The 22,149-nt window shown below is 43.3% G+C and overlaps 1 protein-coding gene across 4 annotated transcripts in view; it reads left to right on the top strand.

Annotated features, from left to right (window-relative positions):
* ACE2 (angiotensin converting enzyme 2) overlaps positions 1-11,283 on the top strand; it is an 83,891-nt gene extending 72,608 nt beyond the window's left edge. For all 4 annotated transcript variants that reach the window (XM_084620838.1, XM_084620837.1, XM_084620840.1 and 1 more), the window contains 4 exons: positions 6,305-6,405; positions 8,072-8,188; positions 9,404-9,598; positions 10,058-11,283. In XM_084620838.1, the coding sequence (XP_084476964.1) occupies positions 6,305-6,405; positions 8,072-8,188; positions 9,404-9,598; positions 10,058-10,175 (531 nt within the window). In that variant the 3' untranslated portion in view covers positions 10,176-11,283. The remainder of the gene's footprint in view (positions 1-6,304; positions 6,406-8,071; positions 8,189-9,403; positions 9,599-10,057) is intronic.
* Positions 11,284-22,149: the final 10,866 nt, after the last annotated feature.

The following is a 22,149-nucleotide window of genomic DNA, read 5'->3' as shown; positions in this document are numbered from 1 at the left end:
GGACCAATCCCCAATTTTTGCCCCAGATCCCTAAATGGCCCCCTCAAGGATTGAGCTCACAACCCTGGGTTTAGCAGGCCAATGCTCAAACCACTGAGCTATCCCTCCCCCATTATCATTGCTGTCAAAGCATGAGCATTTTTCCAGGTAAAATTGGCTCATCAGGCAAGTGCTTTTTGCTTATGTATCCAAACACTCAAATTTGAAATTCACATCTAGGTGTGGGAACCTATTGGTCTAGGAAGGTTACACAAATGTGTTATTTTTTCTCACACAAACCCATACTCTTTCCGTTCTGTCACTCTCTTTTATGCAAGCCCTCGTAAACTTTTTTTGCTTCCTGTCCCCCTGAGTTGAGTTAGATGTCATTCAGTGGTGATAGCAACACCACTAAAAGGCTCCATATTACAACACATTTATTAGCCATTATAGTTAATGGTTAACTTAACACCATTTTATGCCTGGCTTTTGTCATCATGTTCTTGTATCGTGCAATTGAGTGGTTGTAAAACAATCTCATTTACAGCACTTAATTTGAATGACTGTAAGATATGGTCCCAAGCTGCAAAACAAGCACATTGCATAAACACTGTCCACTAACTACATTTCTGCTCTGACACTCCTTCTATACAAGTAAATAATTCTGAAACCTTGTAGTTCAGCAAGGGATCTTGGTAACACGTGTTAACTAGTGTGTAGGCATGTTGGGAAGATGCCTACATAGGACTTGCCGCAGCTCATAATGAGACACATTCAGCAATACACTTCAGCTGCTTTGTACTGCCCAGACATTGCAAAGCAGCCCAAATTCCAGTTTAACTGGTTGGCTATGCTGGGTTTACCACTGATTTGCATCACCAGAGCAGCACAAATTAGCTAGCGGGTGTACAAGTGAATCTGGCCTAAGAAGTGCTGATTTGTAGCAGTCAAGAACGCTGAGGGAAAGGGCCCCTCTGATTCAGACGTGAAGTAATGTACATTTTTTCTGAGCAAGGAACAACTTCACAGTATCTTACAGGTGCTTAAAAGTGGGGCTAAGTACATAGCAAACTGCCTGTATTAGACCATCTCATGGTCACAGCTGTCAGAGCAGGCATCCTGTGTCAAGTCAGGGACTGACTGTGCAATGGAGATAGTGTAATGTGATCCTGGGAGTGACTATGGGCCTACTCCTGTGCCCATCAAAGCCAGTGACATCACTGCTTTATGTCACTGAGCACAGCTTCAGGCCCCATGCTAATGCCTCGGTTAAGCCTTTAGCCATGTCCCTTGTGTACTACATGGTCCAGTCCTGCAGCCAGTGTAATTTACTGTAGCTCTGTTGAAGTCAATGGAGCTACACTGACTTACACTAGCCGAGGGTCTGGCTCAATAGTTCTAGAAGCATGAACAGCCTTAGTCTGAGCTGTTGTACAGTGTGAAAGCTCTTCTCTCCTGACAAACCTGACTTCTGAATCCTTTCTAAATACAGCAACAGCTATATTGTATTACGCCTGACAGACTGGTGCTGGTAAAAGTCCAGGAAAGATTGAGGCATTCCCTTCCAGTTATGTTAATTTAAAAAAAAGTTAATTGAGGCACAGTCGGTTTTGCGTAAAAAGTAAATTGTCTGTCTGTTTTCACAGCTTATGTTAAATTTTCACTGTCTGTTTACTATAGCTTATGTTAAAGAAGCAGCATGCTTGGAACAGCACATATAGAATTATAGAATATCAGGGTTGGAAGGGACCTCAGGAGGTCATCTAGTCCAACCCCCTGCTCAAAGCAGGACCAATCCCCAACTAAATCATCCCAGCCAGGGCTTTGTCAAGCCGGGCCTTAAAAACCTCTAAGGAAGGAGATTCCACCACCTCCCTAGGTAACGCATTCCAGTGTTTCACCACCCTCCGAGGGAAAAAGTTTTTCCTACTAAACCTCCCCCACTGCAACTTGAGGCCATTGCTCCTTATTCTATCAACTACCACCACTGAGAACAGTCTAGATCCATCCTCTTTGGAACCCCTTTTCAGGTAGTTGAAAGCAGCTATCAAATCCCCCCTCATTCTTCTCTTCTGCAGACTAAATAATCCCAGTTCCCTCAGCCTCTCCTCATAAGTCATGTCTCCAGCCCCCTAATCATTTTTGTTGCCCTCAGCTGGACTCTTTCCAATTTATCCACATCCTTCTTGTAGTGTGGAGCCCAAAACTGGACACAGTACTCCAGATGAGGCCTCACCAATGCCGAATAGAGGAGAATGATCACGTCCCCCGATCTGCTGGCAATGCTCCTACTTATACAGCCCAAAATGCTGTTAGCCTTCTTGGCAACAAGGGCACACGGTTGACTCATATCCAGCTTCTCATCCACCATAACCCCTAGGTCCTTTTCTGCAGAACTGCTGCCTAGCCACTCGGCCCCTAGTCTGTAGCGGTGCATGGGATTCTTCCGCCTAAGTGCAGGACTCTGCACTTGTCCTTCTTGAACCTCATCAGATTTCTTTTGGCCCAATCCTCTAATTTGTCTAGGTCCCTCTGTATCTTATCCCTACCCTCCAATGTATCTACCACTCCTCCCAATTTAGTGTCATCTGCAAACTTGCTGAGGGTGCAATTTACACCATCCTCCAGATCATTAATGAAGATATTAAACAAAACTAGTCCCAGGACCGACCCTCGGGGCACTCTGCTTGATACCGGCTGCCAACTAGACATGGAGCCATTGATCACTACCTGTTGAGCCTGACGATCTAGCCAGCTTTCTATTCACCTTATAGTCTATATATAACTTAAATCTATTGCACTAAGAATCTGTTTAGAATGCACTGACATCTCAGGTGACGTTGATCAGGTAGAGACGCTTACAGGTTTGCTCTGGCTGTGACTTTACTAGAGTGTCTGAAAGATAAAACAAAAAATATTTAAAAGACTGCCAGGACCAGTCCTTTTAAACTCAATTAATTTCTGCCTAACTGTAAACAAAATATTTCATAAATCATTTAATATGAGGATCTGTCTCTTCTTTTTTAAAAATTGACTACTTTTTAAATGTTAACCAGAACCACTCTGTCAGCATCTTCTGTGTGATCACACCATAAAAAGCTGAAACACAAACTGCTAGGTCAGCAGCTTGTAAACAACTAAGTGTATTTTAAAATGGAAATTCCTTCTAAAATTAGAGGCCAAACTTACATTTTCTCTTAAATAGCACATGAGATCTTTGTTTGAATACTTTTATGAATGAAAACATCATAAAATAGATTTTATAGAAACAAGATAAATGATTAAAAAGCCAAAGGAACTGATAAATAGAACTGGTCAGGAAAGTTTTTAAGATTTCAAAAACATTCATCCTGAAAACCAAAATTTGAAATTTTTTGGAAAACAAAATTTGAAAAATAATTTATTTTCAGTCAATCGAAATGTTTTGTTTGGCTAAATCTGAAATGTGGTGGTTTTGATTCTGACCCTTTTTAATTTTTTTTAATTTTTATATCAATAAAGTGAATTTCAAAACAAAAAGTCCTTTTGAATTACAAATTAACCTTGTTCTGAAAATGTCAAAACAGGACATTTTGCCATTTTCAAAATTTTTTTTTTAAATTTCTAAATGATACAATTTAATGAAAATAAATCAGTTTAGTTGAAACAGCATTTTGCAATGGAAAACTATTTCAACACAAATTTTCCAACCAGCTCTACTGCCAAATATGAAAAGCGATGGTTGTGGAATCAAACTCTGTTAATATACTGGTTCTTTTGGGGCAGGAGAAATAGATATTGCAGAGTAGAAAGGGGCAAAGGATGAAAGGAAAATTAGAAAAAAACAAACACAATGGCATGATGGACTGTGGTGATAGCTACAGGAGAAAACAATGCTAACTCCTATGAATGCTTAAGTAAAGGCACTGATGTGTGTAGTATCAGCTAAATAATGAATGCCAGTGCAGAGATAATCCATACAGCTGTATTATTAATGCTAAGGACCAGATCCTGGGGTACTATCTTTGCATGCTCAACACACCTCAGAAGAAGGTGTTTGTGGGCAATGGTGGCTTTAAGCCCCCTTTATTGTCCCGTAGGGCCTCATCTGTAACTCACTGAAGTCAATACAAAGACTTCATTGGCTTCAATGGACTTTGGATCAGAACACTGTCCCTCTGACTGCTGAGCACTGGGCCTGTCCCTGGAAGTTATTTAGATTCAAGTAAATGGAGCTGTGCTACACTATACTTGCCGAGCAATTGGTCTACTGACTGTGTCTAAGTTTAGAAGCATTTCCTTCTGTTCTAGCTGAATCCACCATTCACTTCCATGGAGCTAGGCTGACGTATACCAGCTGAAGATATGGCCCAACACATCCTCCTTTTATGAAATTCACTGCAACAGGAGATCAGAGAGTTAAAAATGTAGCAGTATTTTTTTAAATTGCTATTATATAGGGGGTATCTAGAGTTTTATACCATGCCCATGAGCCTCATATCAGGGCTGGATAATATTACCAATAACAACATTTATGGGCATGCATGCTAAGATATAAATGTAATCAAAGCTCTGGCTTCAAGTTATAAACTGATTGCTACAGAGGTCAAAAATGAACTTTCCTTCCACGTACACCATTGCACAATTGCATAGGATACATTCTCTGTTATTGCTGGGTTTTTCCACCTGCACAGGCAGGGGCACCTGCCAGAAATGAGCTATTTAACTTGACGCACCTTTCTCTGTTTCTGTGTTCCATTGGAGTTAATATCTGACCTATCATGTAGTTTCCTATGAAATACCACATATGCTCTGCCTTTTTTGAATCACTTGTCTGGTTTGGGGCACAAAAATCAATAACTACCTTATGCAGAAACATGGCTGCAAAGAATTCTTAACAAGAAAAATACAAAGACCAAAACAGCTCGGTCTCCTACTAAATGACTTGTTTATGTATACAATTATATAATGGAAACCAGTGTCTAAATCATAAAGTCCTTTCCCAGACAAAACTCCCAATAACTACAGTGGAAATACTCCTGGGTAAAGAATCCATGAGAGCTAGGATTTGGCTTCTTGTTATTTTAAGCAAAAAAGATCTTTTCAGCTATTATGAACCCTTGGGTTGAAATGGGATAGATATTCCTGGTCCTATTTGTGGGATTCAGTCAAGACACAAAATAGCCGTAGGTGATAAATAACCTACAATGGCAGAACTTCAGATAGATGACAACACATTCAAAGATGGTCAGGTTCAGAGGAACAGCATCAGCTGTGGACTAGATATGGGACTGGAATCTGGAAACCCCTGCATTCTGGGCTTGGCTCAGCAATTGACTCACTCAGGGTATGTGTATACTGAGATAAAAAAAACTTGTGGCACCAAATCTCAGAGCCTGGGTCAGCTGACTCAGACTTGCAGGGGTCAGGCTGCAGGGCTAAAAGTTGCAGTGTAAACATTCAGGCTTGGGCTGGAGTCTCGGCTCTGATACATTCCCCTGTCACAGCGTCTCAGGGCCCTGGCTCCAACCCAAGTCCGAACGTCTTCACTGCAGTTGTATAGCCCCACAGGTTGAGCCCTGCGAGTTCGAGTCAGCTGACCTGGCCCAGCTGCAGCTATGCCACGGGTCTTTTGTTGCAGTATAGATCTACCCTCAGTGAGCTTCTTCACGACACTCCATTTATGTATGTCTCATTTTCCCTGTTTGTAAAATGGGGAATCAATCACTTATCTATTTTGAAGGGAGGTGTGATGATTAATCAGATATTTATAAGTCATTTTGGGCATGTAAATTACCTTTGTAAATAAGTAAGTGGTGAGCCAAGACCTCCATTTTTCTGCTAACCTCTGTTCATTTTGTTACCTCATTCTCACACGTTTGTCCACCTGTCATGTGCTGCCTGGTAAAAGGTCTATGAGCTCTATGGGGTAGGGAATGTCTTCTTCGTTACCTTCTGTACAACTCCTAGCTCAATGGGACCCTGAGCCATGACTGGGGTTTGAGCCAAGTCAACACATTTAATTTTTACATGTAACTATTTTTTAAAAAATAAAATTGAATGAAATTTTGAAATGAAAAGTTGTTTTGAAAATATTAAAAATGAAAGAATTTTTTTTTGGCGGGGGTGTGTCTGGTTTCCAACCAAAACAATTTGGCAGGTTCAATGAAGTTACAAAATGTTTTGGTTGACCTGAATCTGCATTTTCTGGTCAAAAAAAAAAAATTGCCTAGCTGTAATTATAATTACTACTACTGAAGCAGTATTTTAAAAGTCATTGCTTAATGCACAGTAATTTTCAGCATAATTATAATCTCCACTGAAGGTCTGTTTTTTATATTTGTAGTACAAATGGGATGAAAATGAATTATATTTGTTCCAGTCATCGATTGCCTATGCCATGAGGAAGTATTTCTCAGAAGTCAAGAACCAGACTGTCTCATTCCAGTGAGTTATTTTGTTTGACTGTGCATGCATGAGCCTACAGTACTGCTTTTGGTTCAGCAGGGATATGTACTGGTGGAATTAATTCTGATTTCTGTGTAATGTAGCTGGAGGAGGTCTGATGGTTTCATACTAAAGGACATGAGGGCATTGACTGGTCTTAATAGGAGAGCCATTTGCTTTGCCACATGCTGTTTAATCTTCAGAACTTTTGACAGAAAGAAAAACATCACCTGTGCAATAGTTAGATGATACTTTATTTTTAGGTGAGGTAGGAGACTGTAGTTTACCACTTACTAATGGTGAGATTTGATCTTGAGAACAGCTGCCCAAATGCTAACAGGGGAATAGGGCTATGATAGCCAGAGAATGGAGCAATAGAGATACCTTCCCGAGAGGAGAAACATTCCATTAAAAATAAAAAATGAAATTATATAAAATTCTGGGCAATAACACTTGTATCATATACATGATGCTGAATAGCCAAGGGATTTTGGACCCACAAAACATGAGTTAATTGATCTAAATGAGGTGAAAAGTCACCCACGATAAATAAATGCAACCCTAATCTAATTTCATTTAAAAATATGTAGTCCTTCACTAACATAGGCTATGACCAGAAATAGATATTTGTACCAAAAATAGCATTATTTTTGCTAAGTCTCTTGGAACGATTTTTAGATAGGCCTCTTCGGATGATTTTCTGAGGTGATCTGCCTAATACATCTGATCACATTTATAGCACATCAATCACCATGATGTCGAAGCTCAATTCTCAGCAGGCCTAGGTGCAACCAAATGCTAGTTTTAATTCTCTAGTTCAAAGTGCAAGAAGCTGAGCTGAGTTTTGCCCCAAACATGTGAGGGCAACCCCGCTGTTCTGTGCTTGGCCAGGTGCTTTAAGGCAGGGGGTTCTCAACCTTTTCCTTTCTGAGCCCCCCCCAACATGCTATAAAAACTCCACGGCCCTGTGCCACCACAGGCTGTTTTTCTGCATATAAAAGCCAGGGCCGACATTAGGGGATAGCAAACAGGGCAATTGCCGAGGGCCCCATGCCACAAGGTGACCCGCGAAGCTAAGCTGCTCAGGCTTCACCTTCAGGCTTGGGATGGCTGGACTTCAGCTTTTTGCCCTGAGCCCCAGTGAGTCTAATGCCGGCCGTTTGGTGGACACCCTGAAACCTGCTTACAGCCCCCCAGGGGGCCTTGGACCCCTGGTTGAGAACCGCTGCTTTAAGAGATTCTCAGTCCTGGGGTAATGCAGCTGTATCTAGAATTACTTAAAGAAAAGGAGTACTTGTGGCACCTTAGAGACTAACCCATTTATTTGAGCATAAGCTTTCGTGAGCTACAGCTCACTTCATCCAATGCTGTAGCTCACGAAAGCTTATGCTCAAATAAATGGGTTAGTCTCTAAGGTGCCACAAGTACTCCTTTTCTTTTTGCGAATACAGACTAACACGGCTGCTACTCTGAAACCTAGAATTACTTAGTAACACAAAACTGAAAGCTCAAGTGTTGACAAAAATACCTTTCAAGCAATGGACCCTTAAGTTGTGCTGCGAGGTGTTTTTTGTAGGTATAGTGGATGCAAGATTTTCATTCATGTGATTTTTATTTGGGGGTATCTCTTTAGTCATGAAACATTTTTTTTTATATTTCCCTTCAGGAGCACAGACATTAAAGTAGAGAATGTAACACAAAGAATCTCCTTCTATTTTACCGTCAGAATGCCTGGTAATAACATTGACATCGTTCCCAAAACTGAGGTGGAAACAGCCATCAGGTGAAATTTTGCTCTTAGAGGAAATAACATGAAAGAGGGCTGGAGCCATATAAATATTCAAATGACTGAGGGAGGTATTATGAGAAAGTGTGATACAAAACTAAAGTAAGGAAAAATTAGGATGAGCAAAATTGTCATATCAAAAAAGATCAATAGCCTGTCTAATTGGATGTTGTTTTCAAAGCAGCCAATATAAGGTGACACAGAAAAGTTGTGAAACTCCTAGAATACATCGAATTGTACTGTACTGTGCCATGGAGAAGGAACATTTCTCCAACCCCAGCTGGTGACTAGTTTATGCCCTGAACTTGAAGATAGAAGGCCCATGTAATTTTAACCTAACTGGTGTAAGTTCAGGTGCTATTTTTAAGCAGGACCTTCAGGATGATATGTTGGAAAGAAAGCCAGGTATGGGAGACTGCACAGAAGAGATCAAGGATGGAGAAGTAGATTTGTGATACTACCACAGAGAGAATGAATTAAGCTGTGTGAACAATAAGGTTGTGGATGACATAGAGAGAGAAAAGAAGAAGGGACAAAGGACAAATCCTGAGGGACTGGCTGGGGAGAATTAAAAACCAAAGGAGGTGCTGATGAGTAGTCAGAGAGATTGGAAAACTAGGAGAGAATACGGCCAAAGAAGTTATGGTCTCTTGCAAATTTTGTCAAAAGCAACAGAAAGATCAAGGAAGACCAAGATGCAGAAAAGTAGCTTAGACATGGCCAGGAAAAGGCCACTGGAGACTTTGGTGAGAGTATTTTTGGTGGCGTGAAGAAGGCAAAATGCATATTGCAAGGGATCCAAGGGGGAAACAGAGAAGGGGAAGTCAAGGCTGTGGTTTTATGCTGGGCATCCAAGGAACTTAGAGGTAAAGGGAAGGAGAGAGATAAGATGCAAGTAGACAGTGAGGTCAAAGGGTTTCTTGCCTTGGTTTGGTTTGGCTATTAGGATTTGGGATACTATTGTGTACAGTAACAAATCTGAATATGTCAGTTCTGGTTGCTACAGAAATTCGGGCTTTCAGTTACTGTCTTTGTAGCAGGAACAAATCTGGCATGTCTTATTGCTGTTTATCACTCCAGTACTGAAGCAGCATCTTCAAGCAAAGAGTTCAATGGAAGTTTAAAATACCTAGAGGATTATAAGGAATCCAAAAATATTTGATTTGTTTGTGTTTAATTTATTCATCTATTTGATTGTACTCTTGATGGCAGAATGTCTCGGGGACGAATCAATGAGGCTTTCAAACTGGATGATAAAACTCTGGAGTTTGAGGGTATTCTTCCAACACTGGCACCAACTTATGAACCACCTGTCACTGTCTGGCTAATACTGTTTGGGGTGGTCATGGGCGTAGTTGTGATTGGAGTCATTGTCTTGATCATCACTGGGCAGAGAGACCGAAGAAAGTAAGTATTATTTTAAATAATATATGCAAGCAGTGGGAGGCCTGGCAACTCAACATTATTGAAGCTAGTCCTGAAGATGGGTTTTCAGCAAGCCTAAATTGTTTTTTTGGATTCCAACCCACCCTAATGCACTGGAGGAACTCACCTATAATGTGCTTTGCATGTCTTTTTTTCATAAGAATTGTTTGAAGCATAGTTTTGATCTGAAACCAATACAACAAAGATTGGTTCATTGTTTTACAACTTATTTGTATCAATGGCACTTCTACAACATGCCATATGATGAACTTCCTCCTGTTCCCATTAAAGTCAATAAGCCCAGAGTAATTTGTTTTGGTAAAATGAATCACATGGAATACAGTATTTTTTTTTACAATAGTCTCTTGTTAGAATCCATAAGAACTTGATCAAAGCAGAGACTCAGCTTCCTATATATTAACAGATTCTTTTTGCTTATAGGAGAAGGAAAGCAGCCACAAATGAATTAGTACAAACCAACCACATCAACCCTGAACCTGAGGATGGAGAAGTCAATCCGGCTTTCATACAACATGAAGAGCAGCAAACATCATTTTAGAAAATAATGCAAATTCTCTATTTAATTTTTTGTTTTCATTTTAGCTTTAACAACAATGCATAGGAAAGGCCAAAATACTTCAGATGTCATTAAACATTATGACAGGTTTCAGAGTAACAGCCGTGTTAGTCTGTATTTGCAAAAAGAAAAGGAGTACTTGTGGCACCTTAGACTAACCAATTTATTTGAGCATAAGCTTTTGTGAGCTACAGCTCACTTCATCGGATGCATACTGTGGAAAATACAGAAGATGTTTTTATACACACAAACCATGCAAAAATGGGTGTTTATCACTGCAAAAGGTTTTCTCTCCTCCCACTCTACTCTCCTGCTGGTAATAGCTTATCTAAAGTGATCACTCTCCTTACAATGTGTATGATAATCAAGGTGGGCCATTTCCAGCACAAACATTATGGGTTCTGATATTTTCAAGCAGTTGCCCATGTGCAGCCCAAGGCAAGCAAATGACTTGTTTGCCATCTCTGTGTTCAATCGGTGATGTACAAATACAAAAGAGGTACATTGTGTGTAGCCCTTTCATGAAATATATTTATCATATCGCACTGCCACTCATGCTGCTATCCGTCAACCAGCTATTTGCAATTTCTCTGTGTTTCCTCTATACTCTATTTCCAAAGGTTTTTAATTTAGCTGTTTCTAGACCAAGAGCAGATATATAAGAAGAACTGAAAAAGAAAGTGCTTCCTCCAGATGACAATGAAGCTTTCCAACAGGAAGAAGGAAAATCAGAATTTATCAGGAGAGTGAGCTGAAAAAAAGACCTATTAGTCAGTGGACACACACTGAGCACCTGAGGAACTTCAGCTTTGGAGGACACAGTTTGAAATTACATGAGTTTTTGCACCTTCAAAGTACCTGACTCCATACTAAACCCAAAACATAAACTGAAAGAAGACAAACAGGAACTTGAACTTTGTTAAAATGTTGTGGCATATGTAATTTGCCCAGTTGGTTGGCTTGGTAAGTATGGTGTTGAGGTCAAACAGCAAATGTCTCCCCTCCAAAATAGCTTTTTGAGTTATGCTTCCAGCTGAAAAGGAAACCTATTGTATAACTGTGTTTTGGAATAAACTACTCAAAGATCAAATGATCAGAACTTGAATTCTAATTTAAAATATTTCAGCATTTGGTTCCATTATTGGACACCTCACCAGTGGTAGCAGTTAGGTCATCATAATCTCATAAACAGCTTTTATTTGCATGTATGGAAGTTGCTATTCATAGCCTGGTTTCTGACTTATCTTATTTATTTAATTTAATAGTTCATAGACATTAAGGTCAAAGAGTCCATCCTGATCATCTAGTCTTACCTCCTACCCATTGCATGCCATAGAACCTCACCAACCCACTGCTGTAATAGACCCTAAGCCTCTGGTTGAGTTACTGAAGTCCTCAAATCATTGTTTAAAGTCTTAGTTGTTGGATTTTTAAAATAATATTTCTGACTTTAGTAAAGAACAGGATAAAACTGAGATCCCAGGAGCTCTCTGACTGATGGTTGTGAGGAAGCAGACTGTTCTTGGCGTTATTAATATTTCGCATTGAACCATTCCATATCTCTAGATGTACAGAAAATGAAACATGCTTTCTTCACTGCCACCAGTGGTTTAATTCCCACCTAAAATGGAACATTCATCTATTTCTGTGGTTTTCAACCTTTTTTCATTTGTGGACCCCTACAATGTTTTGAATGGAGGTGCAGACCTCTTTGGAAATCTTAGGTTGAAAACCACTGATCTAATTCATATACAAATTTATCCGTAATAATCATTAACTCACTGAAAAACCCATATAAAAGTAAGGGCTGTCAAGCGATTAAAAAATTAATCACCATTAATTGTGTGATTAAAAAAAATAATCATGATGAATCACGCTGTAAAACAATAATAGAAAACCATTTATTTAAATATATTTGGATGTTTTCTACATTTTCAAATATTTTATTTCAATTATAACACAGAATACAAAGTGTACAGTGCTCACTTTATATTTATTTTTATAAATATTTGCATTGTAAAAAACAAAAGAAATAGTATTTTTCAATTCATCTAATACAAGTAGTGTAGTGCAACCTCTTTACCGTGAAAGTTGAACTTACAAATGTAGAATTATGTACAAAAAATGCATTCAAAAATAAAACAAGGTAAAACTTTAGAGCCTAGAAAGTCCACTCAGTCCTACTTCTTGTACAGCCAATCACTCAGACAAACAAGTTTGTTTACATTTGCAGGATATAATGCTGCCTGCTTCTTGTCATCTGAAAGTGGGAATAGGCATTCGTATGGCACTATTATAACCGCATCACAAGATAGGTTGATTTTCCTTTTTGGTGGTTTGGGTTCTGTAGTTTCCACATCAGAATGTTGTGTTTTTAAGACTCCTGAAAGCATGACTCCACATTTTGTCGGTCCCAATTTTTGGAAGGCACTTCAGATCCTTAAAGCTTGGGTCGAGTGCTGTAGCTATCTTTACAAATTTCACATTGGCACCTTCTTTGCATTTTGTCAAATATGCAGTGAAAGTGTTCTTAAAACAAACAATGTGTGCTGGGTCATCATCCGAGACTGCTATAACATGAAATATATATCGCAGAATGCGGGTAAAACAGCAGGAAACATATAATTCTCCCCCAAGGAGTTCAGTCATAAATTTAATTAATGCATTATTTTTTAATGAGCATCATCAGCATGTAAGCATGTCCTCTGGAATGGTGGCTGAAACATGAAGAGGAATACGAATGTTTAGCATATCTGGCATGTAAATACCTTGCAATGTCAGCTACCAAAGTGTCATGGAAATGCCTGTTCTCACTTTCTGGTGACGTAAATAAGAAGCGGGCAGCATTATCTCCCATAAATGTAAACAATCTTATTTCTCTTAGTGATTGGTTGAACAAGAAGTAGAACTGAGCGGACTTATAGGCTCTAAATTTTTACATTGTTTTGTTTTTGAATGCAGTTATGTAACAAAAAAATCTACATTTGTAAGTTGCACTTTCACAATAAAGAGATTGCACTTCAGTACTTGTATGAGGTGAATTGAAAAATACTATTTCTTTTGTTTATCATTTTTACAGTGCAAATATTTGTAATAAAAATAAATACAAAGTGAGCAGCGTACACTTTGTATTCTGTGGTGTAACTGAAATCAATATCTTTGAACATGTAGAAAAATACCCCAAACTATTTGATAAATTTCAATTGCTATTCTATTGTTTAATAGTGCAATTAAAACTGTGACTAATTTTTTGAGTTAATCACATGAGTTAACTGCAATTAATTGACAGCCCTAATAAAAATATATTAATTTCTTTCCTAATAATCTTATTTTTCTATGGGTATGTCTACACTACGGAATTAGGTCGAATTTATAGAAGTCGGTTTTGTAGAAAGCGTTTTTATACAGTTGATTGTGTGTGTCCCCACACAAATACTCTAAGTGCATGTAGTCGGCGGAGTGTGTCCACAGTACGGAGGCAACCGTTGACTTCCGGAGTGTTGCACTGTGGGTGGCTATCCCACAGTTAGCACAGTCTCCGCCACCCATTTGAATTCTGGGTAGAAATCCCAGTGCCTGATGGGGCTAAAACATTGTCACGAGTGGTTCTGGGTACGTATCGTCAGGACCCCCTTCCCTCCCTCCCTCCGCGAAAGCAAGGGCAGACAATCGTTTTGCACCTTTTTTCTTGAGTTACCTGTGCAGATGCCATACCACGGCAAGCATGGAGCCCGCTCAGCTAACCATCACCATATGTCTCCTGGGTGCTGGCAGACGTGGTACTGCATTGCTACACAGCAGCAGTTTATTGCCTTTTGGCAGCAGACAGTGCAGTATGACTGGTTGACATAGTCCTGGGTGCTCTTTTAACCAGGCGCCTGTGCAAACATGGGAGTGACTCAGCCAGGTCAGCCTTGTTTCGTCTCATGGCGATTCAGTCCCGCACTGTCTTTTAATCTGCAGCTAGCAGAAGATGATGGCTAGTCGTCATACTGCACCGTCTTCTGCCGAGCATCCAGGTGTTGACGATGGCTAGCAGTCATACTGCACAGTCTGCTGCCAGCAAGATATATAAAGATAGATGAAGTGGCTCAAAACAAGAAATAGACCAGATTTGTTTTGTATTCATTTTCTCCTCCCTCCCTCCCTCTGTGAAATCAATGGCCTGTTTAACCCAGTTTTGAGTTCTATCCTTGAGGTTTTGAGTTCTATCCTTGAGGGGGCCATTCAGTTTCTCGCAAAGCCACCCCCTTTGTTGATTTTAATTCCCTGTAAGCCAACCCTGTAACCCATGTCGTCACTCACCCCTCCCTCCATCAGGGCAACTGCAGTCACCACGCCTTTTTTCTGTGCAGATGCCATACCATGGCAAGCATGGAGCCTGCTCAGCTCACTTTGGCAATTAGGAGCACATTAAACACCACACGCATTATCCAGCAGTATATGCAGCACCAGAACCTGGCAAAGCGATACCGGGCGAGTAGGCGACGTCAGTGGGGTGACGAGAGTGATGAGGACATGGACACAGGCTTCTCTCAAAGCACGGGCTCTGGCAATGTGGGCATCATGGTGCTAATGGGGCATGGGGTTCATGCGGTGGAATGCTGATTCTGGTGGGCTGATTCTGGTGGGACCGCATAGTGTTGCAGGTCTGGGATGCTTCCCAGTAGTTGCGAAACTTTCGCATGCGTAAGGGCACTTTCATGGAACTTTGTGACTTGCTTTCCCCTGCCATGAGGCGCAAGAATACCAAGATGAGAGCAGGCCTCACAGTTGAGAAGTGAGTGGCAATAGCCCTGTGGAAGCTTGCAATGCCAGACAGCTACCAGTCAGTCGGGAATCAATTTGGAGTGGGCAAATCTACTGTGGGGGCTGCTGTGATGCAAGTAGCCAATGCAATCAAAGATCTGCTGATATCAAGGGGAGTGACCCTGGGAAATGTGCAAGTCATAGTGGATGGCTTTGCTGCAGTGGGATTCCCTAACTGTGGTGGGGCCATGGACGGAACCCATATCCCTATCTTGGCACCGGAGCACCAAGCCGGCGAGTACATAAACCGCAAGGGGTACTTTTCAATAGTGCTGCAAGCACTGGTGGATCACAAGGGACGTTTCACCAACATCAACATGGGATGGCTGGGAAAGGTACATGACGCTTGCATCTTCAGGAACTCTGGTCTGTTTCAAAAGCTGCAGGAAGGAACTTTATTCCCAGACCAGAAAATAACTGTTGAAATGCCTATAGTTATCCTTGGGGACCCAGCCTACCCGTTAATGCCATGGCTCATGAAGCCATACACAGGCAGCCTGGACAGTAGTCAGGAGGTGTTCAACTACAGGCTGAGCAAGTGCAGAATGGTGGTAGAATGTGCATTTGGACTTCTAAAAGTGCGCTGGCACAGTTTACTGACTCAGTTAGACCTCAGTGAAACCAATATTCCCACTCTTATTACTGCTTGCTCTGCGCTCCACAATATCTGTGAGAGTAAGGGGGAGACGTTTATGGCGGGGTGGGAGGTTGAGGCAAATCGCCTGGCTGCTGGTTACGCAAAGCCAGACACCAGGGCAGTTAGAAGAGCACAGAAGGGCATGGTGCACACCAGAGAAGCTTTGAAAACCAGTTTCATGACTGGCCAGGCTACGGTGTGAAAGTTCTGTTTGTTTCTCCTTGATGAACCCCCCCACCCCTTGGTTCACTCTATTTCCCTGTAAGCTAACCACCCTCCCCACCTCCCTTTGATCACCACTTGCAGAGGCAATAAAGTCATTGTTGCTTCACATTCATGCATTCTTTATTCATTCATCACACAAATAGGGGGATAACTACCAAGGTAGCCCAGGAGGGGTGGTGGAGAAGAGAAGCACCAGGAGGGGTGGTGGAGGAGGGAAGGACAAGGCCACACAGCACTTTAAAAGTTTAAAATTTATTGAATGCCAGCCTTCTGTTGCTTGGGCAATTCTCTGGGGAGGAGTGGCTGGGTAGCCGGAGGCCCCCTCACCGCATTCTTGGGCATCTGGGTGAGGAGGCTATGGAACTTGCGGGGGAGGAGGGTGGTTGGTTATACAGGGGCTGTAGTGGCAGTCTGTGCTCCTGCTGCTTTTCCTGCAGCTCAACCATATGCTGGAGCATATTGGTTTGATCCTCCAGCAGCCTCAGCATTGAATCCTGCCTCCTCTCATCATGCTGCCGCCACCTTTCAGCTTCAGCCCTCTCTTCAGCCCGCCACTTACTCTCTTCAGCCCACCACCTCTCCTCCCGGTCATTTGGTGCTTTCCTGCACTCTGACATTGTCTGCCTCCACGCATTCGTCTGTGCTCTGTCAGTGTGGGAGGACAGCATGAGCTCAGAGAACATTTCATCACGAGTGCATTTTTTTCGCCTTCTAATCTTCACTAGCCTCTGGGAAGGAGAAGATCCTGTGATCCTTGAAACACATACAGCTGGTGGAGAAAAAAAAAGGGACAGTGGTATTTAAAAAGACACATTTTATTGAACAATGGGTACACTCTTTCACGGTAAACCTTGCTGTTAACATTACATACATAGCACATGTGCTTTCGTTCCAAGGTCATATTTTGCCTCCCACCAGTGCGTGGCTAGCTCCTCCACCCTCCGTGGCTAACAGCTGCGAACATTTCTGTTCAGCCACAGGCAAACAGCCCAGCAGGAACGGGCACCTCTGAGTGTCCCCTTAAGCAAAGCACCCTATTTCAACCAGGTGACCATGAATGATATCACTCTCCTGAGGATAACACAGAGAGATAAAGATGGATGTTGTTTGAACGCCAGCAAACATACACTGCAATGCTTTGTTCTACAATGATTCCCGAGTACGTGCTACTGGCCTGGAGTGGTAAAGTGTCCTACCATGGTGGATGGAATAAGGCTGCCCTCCCCAGAAACCTTTTGCAAAGGCTTTGGGAGTATACCCAGGAGAGCCACGAATGCCAGGGCAAATTAATCATTAAACGTGCTTGCTTTTAAACCATGTATAGTATTTTAAAAGGTACACTCACCAGAGGTCCCTTCGCTGCCTGGTGGGTCCGGGAGGCAGCCTTGGGTGGGTTTGGGGGGTACTGGCTCCAGGTCCAGGGTGAGAAACAGTTCCTGGCTGTCGGGAAAAATGGTTTCTCCGCTTGCTTGCTGTGAGCTATCTACAACCTCCTCCTCATCATCATCTTCCTTGTCCCCAAAACCTGCTTCCGTGTTGCCTCCATCTCCATTGAAGGAATTAAACAACACGGCTGGGGTAGTGGTGGCTGAACCCCCTAAAATGACATGCAGCTCATCATAGAAGCGGCATGTTTGGGGCTCTGACCCGGAGTGGCTGTTCGCCTCTCTGGTTTTCTGATAGGCTTGCCTCAGCTCCTAAAGTTTCACGCAGCACTGCTTTGAGTCCCTGTTATGGCCTCTGTCCTTCATGCCCAGGGAGATTTTGACGAAGGTTTTGGCATTTCAAAAACTGGAACGGAGTTCTGATAGCACAGATTCCTCTCCCCATACAGCAGTCAGATCCCGTACCTCCCATTCAGTCCATGCTGGAGCTCTTTTGCGATTCTGAGACTCCATCATGGTCACCTCTGCTGATAAACTCTGCTCTGCATGGTCACCTGCAGCTTGCCACGCTGGCCAAACAGGAAATTGAAATTGAAAAGTTCGCTGGCCTTTTCCTGTCTACCTGGCCAGTACATCTGAGTTGAGAGTCCTGTCCAGAGTGGTCACAATGGAGCACTCTGGGATAGCTCCCGGAGGCCAGTGCCATCTAATTGCATCCACAGTACCCCAAATTCAACCCAGCAAGGCCGATTTCAGCGCTAATCCCCTTGTCGGGGGTGGAGCAAGGAAATCGATTTTAGGAGTCCTTGAAGTCGAAAAAAAGGGCTACGTCATGTGGACGGGTGCAGGGTTAAATCGATTTAACGCTGCTAAATTTGACCTCAACTCCTAGTGTAGACCAGGGCTATGTAAGAAATGACTGTGTTTTCCATAGTGATGACGTGACCATAAATAGGAGGGCCATGTGACTATGAATGAGAGGAGTGATGTTTCAAGAGACACTCTATTATGATAATTAATAACATATATTTGAGAATTCCTAATCTAGCTAATTATCACTCTAGTCTGATACAGGGAAGATGGTGTAAAAGAGGAGGAATCCCTGACTGGAAAGGGTGATAGCAGGAAAAGAAATTCGGTCTCACTAGAAGCATGATTGTTCTAATTTAGGCCCTAATCCTGCAAATACTTATACGCATTTTTAACTTTAACTTTGACTTCAGTGAGACTATTCATGTCCTTAAATTTAAGGATTTGCTCAAATTTGCAGGGCTGAGCCCTTACTGTTTAGATACAAACTTCAACTTAACCATCTTTCTTAACCAGCCTGCCTTAGTCCTCCTGCTGCGACGCTGATCGGGAGCTGCCCGAGATAAGCCTGCGCCCCAACCCCGAACCCAGTGAAAGTGAGTGAGGGTGGAGGAGGGTGAGCGATGGAGGGAGGGAGGCTGGAGGGAGTGGGGGTCTGGGCCTCAGGGAAGGGGCGGGGTAGGGAGAGGGCAAGAGTGTTCAGTTTTGTGCAATTAGAAAGTTGGCAACCCTATGTCCTGCCAGGATGATATTAAATGGATGGTGGTGTGATATATCTTTTTGCAGCTCTTTAAGAAAATCAAGCCAAATATAGGAGAGAGCAGAGATGTGCTTAAAGTGGCTGTTTCCTGCCTCAGTTCCATATACATTAATTGGAATTTTCCATTGATGTGGGATCAGGATTTGGCCTGTAATCTAGTAGAGGAGTTTGCAACCTTTTTCTTTCTGAGGGCCATCCCCCCGACATGCTATAAAAATGTCATGGCCCACCTGTGCCACAACAACTGGTTTTTTGCATATAAAAGCCAGGGCTGGCATGAGGGGCAGCAAGCTGGGCAATTGCCTGAGGCCCCATGCCACAGGAGGCACCGCAAAGCTAAGTTGCTCAGGCTTCAGCTTCACTTCGGGGTGGCAGGGTGCAGATCCCTGGCTAAGTTCCCTCTAAGTTGCGCGGCCACGTAGCTGCCTATTAAGCCCTGTGCAGGGGCTTAGGGTTGTGGCCAGGAGAGACACCTCTCCCAGCCTGCCTCAGCATGGAGCTGCCGTGGCGGGGAGAGACACCCCTCCCCCCGGCGCTGGCCCCAGCATGGAGCTGCCGTGGCTGAGGAAGAGGCGCCCCCCTCACCCCGTTCACCCCAGCGCGGAGCTGCCTGCCCCGGACTTGCTGTGGCCGGGGGAGAGGAGCCCCTCCTTTGGCCCAGTCCCACTGGAGCTGCCGCAGCCAGGGAGATGTGCCTCTCCTCCAGCCCCGAGCTCCTACGGTGACAGAGGGCTGGGGAGGAGTCCTCTCTCCCCACTGTAGCCCCTGGGCAGCCTGTACCCCAAACCCCTCATCCCTGGCCCCACCCCAGAGCCCACACCGCAACACTCTGCCCCAGCCCTGAGCCCCCTCCTGCACCCCAAACTCCTCATCCCCAGCCCACACACCCCTGCATCCCAACCCTCTGCCCCAGTCCTGAGCCCCTCATCCTGCCCCTTCCGACCCCTTGAACCTCTCATTCCCACCCCAGAGCCTTCACCCCAAGCCAGAGCCCTCACCCCCACCCCAGCCCTGAGCCACCTCCCACACCCTGAACTCCTCATCCCCAGACCCACCCCAGAGCCCTCACTCCCTCACCCCCACCCTCTGCCCCAGCTCTGAGCCCTCTCCCACACACCCAGGGCCGGCCCACAACATTTTGGCACCTGAGGCGGGGAGCTCAAATGATGCCCCCATGCCCCCTCACTTAGGCCAAAACTTTGAAAGATCTCAATTCTGCCTTCTTCCTGTTCTACTCCTCTCATGGTACTGCTCTGCTACCTACCCCAATAAAGGAGAACTAACAACTTAAAATGCCTTGTTCAAAAATTTTAAGTAACACTTAACTTTCAAATGCCTGAACAGGAAATGTAAATTTTCTTGCCTGCATAGTAAACACTGGCATTTTTATCTGTTTGAATAATCAAAGTGGTGCTTTCCTTGCCTTCTTGGTTGCAAAGATTTGAACTGCTTCCTGAACGTCCACAGTCTGGGCCAGCTCATGCTCTATTGAGACAGTTTTAAGGTCCACCAGCCTCTCCTGTGTCATTGTGGAGCGTAGATGTGTTTTTATTAACTTCAACTTGGAGAAGCTGCGTTCTCCACTGGCAAATGTTACAGGAAGTGTTAGAAGTATGCTTAGAGCAACAAAAGCATTTGGAAAGAGGGTGGTCATCTTATTTGTGCACAGATGCTTATATTCCAGAACAGCCTTGGGAGCTGATCCTGCTGAAATGTATCTTGAAAGGGTTTTCAGTTCATCACCTAAATCACTCGCATCAATATCGCACGTCATCATGTGTCAACACTGTCTCTAGTGCCCTGCATTGCTGGTGTAGGTCTTCTTCGGGTATAGTGAGAAGTTTTGGAACATCCCAAATATACCCCTGTGTTCCTTAAGCTGTATGAAACATTCTTCAACTGACTGTATTGCACAATCTAGCACCTGGTTAAAGAATTCAACTTTGAATTGTTGTTTGGGGTCTCTTATGGGATTATCCTGTGTCTCTTAATCAAAATGTCTTCTTCGGTGACTCTTTTATTCTTGAATGGGTGGAAAATAGCTTCAGTGTGAAGTTCCTCTGCCAACTTCTGTGCACTCTCCAGAACGTTTTGAAATCCTTCATCAGACCGGTAAGTCTGTAGGTATGACTTTGCTTTGTCTAGTTGTTCCATTGCTCCAGATATATCAAGGTCAACACCTTGGAGTCGCTTGCTTACAACATTTATTTCAAACAGTATGTCATGCCACAACACTAAGCCACACAGAAATTTCAAGTTATGTATTTTTCTGGTGATTCCATTTCCCTCTGCCACTGTTCTCCAATGAACAGTTCCTGTCATAGCATTATCCTCCATAATGGCAACTATGGCATCATCTGTCTTCCCAATTTGGTGTTCGATAGGCTTTATCGCCTCCACTCGACTTTCCCATCATGTGGCACTCAGTGGTTTCAGTGTCAGAGAGGATGTTCCCAGATGTTACTTCGAAATTTGCCATTTATGAGTTGATGCAGGGAAAAATACATAGATGCTTTGAATTACATTAAAAAATTCAGCAGCCTCACTCGAAGCTGATGCTGCATCACTGGCCACCAAGTTCAATAAATGAGAACTGCATAGGACAAAAAAAGCTCAAGGGTTTAACTCTCAGACCCGTGTCTGCACTTCTCTGTTCTGTCCTCTCATGTTGGCACCATTATCGTAGCCCTGACCTCTTTCATGTCAGCTATCGCAATCCCGTATCTTCCAGCTTTTTAAGAAGCACATTTGTCATACCAGCTCCTGTAGTATCATCAATGTCAATTGTGAAGGGGCAAGGCCAGGTGGCTATAGAAAAGTAGTGGGAGATAGATATATTAGCTCCAGGCTAAACAAATCCCTGGTACCAGGATAAGTTAAATGGCAGCTGCTCCAGGTCAATTAAGACACCTAGGGCCAATTAAAAACTTTCCAGAAGGCAGAGAGAACACTAGGTTGATTGGGACACCTAAGCCAATCAGGGGCTGGCTGAAACTAGTTAAAAGCCTCCCAGCCAGTCAGGTGAGTGTGCATGTCAGGAGCTGTGGGAGGAAGTTGCGCTGTTGGAGAGACTGAGCAGTATACACCATAACAGGCACAAGGAGGGAGGCCCTGAGGTAAGGCTGAAGTGGAGCCTGAGGAAGTGGGGGCTGCTGTGGGGAAATAGCCCAGGGAATTGTATGTGTTATGTTTCTAAAAGGTCAGCTACCATAGCTGATACTCTTACGGTCCCTGGGCTGGAGCCCGGAGTAGAGGGTGGGCCCGGGCTCCCTCCTTTGCCCCCCCACAATTAATCACTGAGACTGGGAGACAACAGAGACTGTGCAAGGG

The sequence above is a fragment of the Lepidochelys olivacea genome (assembly GCF_965140295.1).
Source record: "Lepidochelys olivacea isolate rLepOli2 genome assembly, chromosome: 1".
Classification (NCBI taxonomy): Eukaryota; Metazoa; Chordata; order Testudines; family Cheloniidae; genus Lepidochelys; species Lepidochelys olivacea.
The sequence above is the reverse complement of the archived record's forward strand: the minus strand, read 5'-3'. Positions and strand labels throughout refer to the sequence as shown.